This window comes from Limulus polyphemus, unplaced genomic scaffold (assembly GCF_000517525.1).
Source record: "Limulus polyphemus unplaced genomic scaffold, Limulus_polyphemus-2.1.2 Scaffold6035, whole genome shotgun sequence".
In the NCBI taxonomy this organism is placed as follows: domain Eukaryota; kingdom Metazoa; phylum Arthropoda; class Merostomata; order Xiphosura; family Limulidae; genus Limulus; species Limulus polyphemus.
In genome coordinates this window covers 23740-28873 of record NW_013671645.1, presented here as the reverse complement: position 1 = coordinate 28873, position 5134 = coordinate 23740, and the positions used below count along the sequence as shown (strand labels likewise).

At 34.7% G+C, this 5134-nt stretch overlaps 1 protein-coding gene across 1 annotated transcript in view; it reads left to right on the top strand.

Annotated features, from left to right (window-relative positions):
- Positions 1-387: 387 nt before the first annotated feature.
- Positions 388-5134, top strand: part of LOC106473279 (dipeptidyl aminopeptidase-like protein 6) — a gene marked incomplete at its 3' end in the record, with an annotated part of 28065 nt that continues 23318 nt past the window's right edge. The window contains exon 1 of the mRNA XM_022401741.1: positions 388-888. Within this exon, the coding sequence (XP_022257449.1) occupies positions 388-888 (501 nt within the window). The remainder of the gene's footprint in view (positions 889-5134) is intronic.

Below are 5134 nucleotides of genomic sequence, written 5' to 3'. Positions count from 1 at the left end.
TTTTATTTATTTTGCTTTTGTTGCGTTTTTTTTTTTCGTGGTGTGCGTTCGAAGTTAGAACATTGACCCAACGCCGCCAAGCGGATTTTACGTCGAATTACCTACATTAGATTCCCGCTTACGACGGTCGAGATGAGCACGTTCTAACGATTCCATTTCCCTCAGTTATGTGAAGAGCAGTTTGGTCAAGGGAGAGAAGTTTCACGTTTCAACGAGTCAGGGTTTTCCATAATTAATAAAACTAAAATCAAGGGCAAATACCATTCTAAAAAATACAGCAAAATTTAGACAACAAGAAGATACAAATTCAGAACTAACGAGGATCTTATTTAGTGATTGAACAAACTATCGTCCTAGATAAACGGGATCCACCTGTTCCTTAACGTTATGGCTAGCCAGGAACAAAGAACCTCTAATACTGAGGAACAGAGAACTTACATTAGCCAGGAACAAAGAACCTCTAATACTGAGGAACAGAGAACTTCCATTAGCCAGGAAGAAAGAGCTTCTAATAGTCAGGATAAAAGAACTTCCAATACTGAGAAACAGGGAACTTCTGTTAGCCAGGAACAAAGAGCTTCTAATAGCCAGGATAAAAGAACTTCCATTAGCCAGGAACAAAGAGCTTCTAGTATTCAGGATAAAATAACTTCCACTACCCAGGAACAAAAAGCTTCTAATAGTCAGAATAAAAGAACTTCTACTAGCCAGGAACAAAGAGTTTCTAATAGTCAGGACCAGAGAACTTCTACTAGCCAGGAACAAAGAGCTTCTAATAGTCAGGATAAAAGAACTTCCATTAGCCTGGAACAAAGAGCTTCTAATTATCAGGATAAGAAAGCTTCCAATGGACACACAAGCCAATGTCCTGCTGTGGTTCCTGAAGTGGTGTGTACTAAGTTTATTCTTTAAAATTCTAGAAACAAATGTTGTGTATAATAGTTATTTTAAACGTTGAGAAATAAGGAAGCTTACAGTAGTAGAGCATAATTATATATTTTTAAATAATGAAAAATAGGAAGAATATTCTATAGCATCAGAGCATGATGGCAATCTTTAATTGGCACGAAGGGAAATGTGCTATTTCTAGATGGAAAGAAAAACGGAATTTAATGCATGTTGGCAACAGGGTATAGTGTAATGCAGTTAACGTGTTTGAAAAAATATATTCAATAGGTAAGCACCATAAGAGTAAAGTAGTTAACGTAAACACTAGATAACTAGTGATTATTAACACTATAACTTATATAAAACGGCTAAAACTAAACACGTGTGGAGTAGTTAAGGAAATAAGACTCAGGAATAAATCTGACGATAGATTAAATATTACTTACAAACAATAAATAGCATCAAATTAAATTAAATTTTACATATATTGTTACACATTCAAGTCCAATCGCAAAATAGTGCCCCCCTCCAGTGGCACAGCGGTATGCCTGCGGAATTACAACGCTAGAATCCGGGTTTCGATACCCGTGGTGGACAGAGCACAGATAACCTATTGTGTAGTTTTGTGCTTGATTACAAACAGTCAAACAACGCAAAATAGTAAAGAAAATATTTGTAAAATGTTAAACGAATTTGGAACCTGCTCAGAACAAACTAACAATTTGTGTTAACGCAAAGGTACACAATAAGCTATCTGCACTCTGTCCCCACAGGGAATCTAGCCCATAATTTTAGCATTGTAAATCCTTAAACTTACAAACAGTCTTTATACACGATAGCAGAAAATTAAAGAAAGATAAATAAAACATTTCAACTTTAACTAACAAAACTTTAGCCCCCCCTGGTTGTTTTTTACGAATTATATTTGTATTTTTATACCTGCATTTGCATATTATTGATGATAATAAAGAAAACCTAATTATACGCTATAGGCGTAGCGATAACTTTAAATAAGCACGAATTTAAAAATAAAATGGAACCCAAAACTCGAACGCTTTCCAATAGCGCTTTCTTCTTCAGGAGGACCTTTATTCTCTCGAAGAAGAATAGTCAACTATTCGAAAGCTCTCGAGTTATGGGTCTTTTTTTTAATTCATTGCACCTCTTATTGCAGGTCGAGCGCCTTAATCACCTGGCGGGAAGTAATAGTAAACATCTAGAATAATATTCCACAATCGTTTGTTTGTCTGTAATTAAGCATAAAGCTACACAATGGGCCATCTGTGCTCTGCCAACCACGGGTATCGAAAGCCGGTTTCTATCGTACGTTGATAAAACATCATGAAAACAACGTGTAAAGAAATAGGCTAACATACAAAGTATTAGTGCATTGTAAAACCCGCTATCGTATTATATGTGACAATATTTTGTGACAGAAATGTCTTTATCATCTAGTTGCCGTGACCCGTTGTTTGTGACTCCTGTATATTTTCCATAATTATTTCCATTACTGTATCTAAATGTGACTGCTTGTTCTGTAAATATTACCCTGCTTGGAAACGAAGATATAAACCAAAATGTCCGGTTTTGTTCCACGTGACGAGCCCAAAAGTATCGTTACTTTGGTTTTAGTTTGTTTTTTTTTAAACAAACATAGTAAGCTATAACTTCCATTGTCATGTCAGGTGTACATAGTATGATCGTTCAAAGTAAGCATTGTACCAATAAGAAAAAACAAACAGATTATTTAATCTGATGCATGAAGGCGCATTTATAAAAATTATTTCAAGAACTGGTAAGTAGATGTACCTCCGCAAGGTCCATAAAAGTGTTCTGTTTCAAGAGTAAATAAAACCAAAATTAAAAGTAATAGATATTTTTATTTCTTGCTTTTGAAGTTCATATGTCATGCTGTGTTGTAGCCTACGAAGTACATAATTCTTCTCGTAATTCATGGCACCCGCAAGTTTTATTGGCGACATGACAGTACAAATTGCAACGTTAAGAGTCTCTTATGTGACGTAATTTTAGTGACTACTGACGTACTGACAGACAACACACTACTGTATAGTGGTGCGAGTGGTTAAGACAGGAGACCCTTGGAGGCAGCCTTCAGCCCTAGCGGTGAAATAAATAAATACGCATTGTTAGTGGTGCAAGTGATTAAGACAGGTGATCCCTCGAGGCAGCCATCAGCCCCCTAGCGGTGAAATAAATCAAAACGTTTTTTTTTTTCTTCTTTCAATTAGTTGGACATAATTCAATGTTCGGTGCAGTTACAATTTATAGTATTGGTTTACTTGGTTATTCATAGAATATAGAAATCACAGAGTAATACTACAAATGAAGGTTTCTTAAAGTTACCGAGACCTTAACGGAAACAAGAGAATAAATTCGAGCACATTTCTGCCTGATACAGTTTACGAAACTGTTTAGTGGCCGTGTAAAAAAATCTAAACACACATCCCTCTAGTAATTGACATTCTAGACCTAGTTTAGTAAAGCAGTTAAACAAACAAGTAAATAATTGTGTTGGTAGTGTAGGCATAGCTTAATAAAGCAGTTAAACAAACAAGTAAATAATTTTGTTGGTAGTGTAGGCATAGCTTAATAAAGCAGTTAAACAAACAAGTAAATAATTTTGTTGGTAGTGTAGGCATAGCTTAATAAAGCAGTTAAACAAACAAGTAAATAATTTTGTTGGTAGTGTAGGCATAGCTTAATAAAGCAGTTAAATAAATAATGTTATAATTATTATTATTATAGTTATCCTCAACAAACAGCATATTCTAAAATTAGACAATTACTATCAACCAACAACATACCGTGAACACAAACAACTTCTTACAAAACAACAGCATACCTTGAAGGCAGTAACAGGCCTTACCAAACAACAATATGCCCCAACGGAATACCCTCAACTTACATAACACAGATTATCAAACAATACCATACACCAACAGATTACCCCCAACTTATATAACAGACTTTACCAAACAATACCATACCCAAACAGAATACCCTCAAAGTAAATAACAGTTCTTACCAAACAACAGCATACTTTGAAGGCAGTAACAGGCCTTACCAAACAACAATATGCCCCAACGGAATACCCTCAACTTACATAAAACAGATTATCAAACAATACCATACACCAACAGATTACCCCAACTTGTATAACAGACTTTACCAAACAATACCATACCCAAACAGAATACCCTCAAAGTAAATAACAGTTCTTACCAAACAACAGCATACCTTGAAGGCAGTAACAGGCCTTACCAAACAACAATATGCCCCAACGGAATACCCTCGACTTACATAACACAGATTATCAAACAATACCATACACCAACAGATTACCCCCAACTTATATAACAGACTTTACCAAACAATACCATACCCAAACAGAATACCCTCAAAGTAAATAACAGTTCTTACCAAACAACAGCATATCCCGAGAGTAAATAACTGCTATAACCAAACAAAAACATATTCGTCACTTGAATAATAATTCACACTTTTGAAATGCCTTAATAACAAGGTTTATTTGTTTATTGTTTGACCAATCATTTTACAGTAGAAAGTAAACTTAATGTTTGTTACTTGAAAACATTTTGTTGGTTTTCGTTACTGTCGGTTTGTTCTTGCTTCACTGTCCCCTGTTAGTTAAAGAAAATCCCATAAAGGCGACTTCTAATCAAAATTACGACGTTTACTGCAAATGGATAAAACCAGATATGTTGGCAGTGACTTAGAGATATAAAGGTAACTATAGTGTTAGGCTAAGCTACTGTAAAGAACTCTGACAGTTTCATGAAATTAGTTTTTATTAAAATTTCAGTTGTTTATATAATACTTATTGGGTGCATGGTCTATTTATCTATCTATCTACATTGTTGGGTGCATGGTCTATTTATCTATCTATCTACATTGTTGGGTACATAGTATATTTATCTATCTATCTACATTGTTGGGTGCATGGTCTATTTAGCTAGCTCCCTCCATTGTTGGGTGCATGGTCTATTTATCTTTCTATCTACATTGTTGAGTGCATGGTCTATTTATCTATCTATCTACATTGTTGGATGCATGGTCTATTTATCTATCTATCTACATTGTTGGGTACATAGTATATTTATCTTTCTATCTACATTGTTGAGTGCATGGTCTATTTATCTATCTATCTACATTGTTGGGTACATAGTATATTTATCTATCTATCTATCTATCTACATTGTTGGAT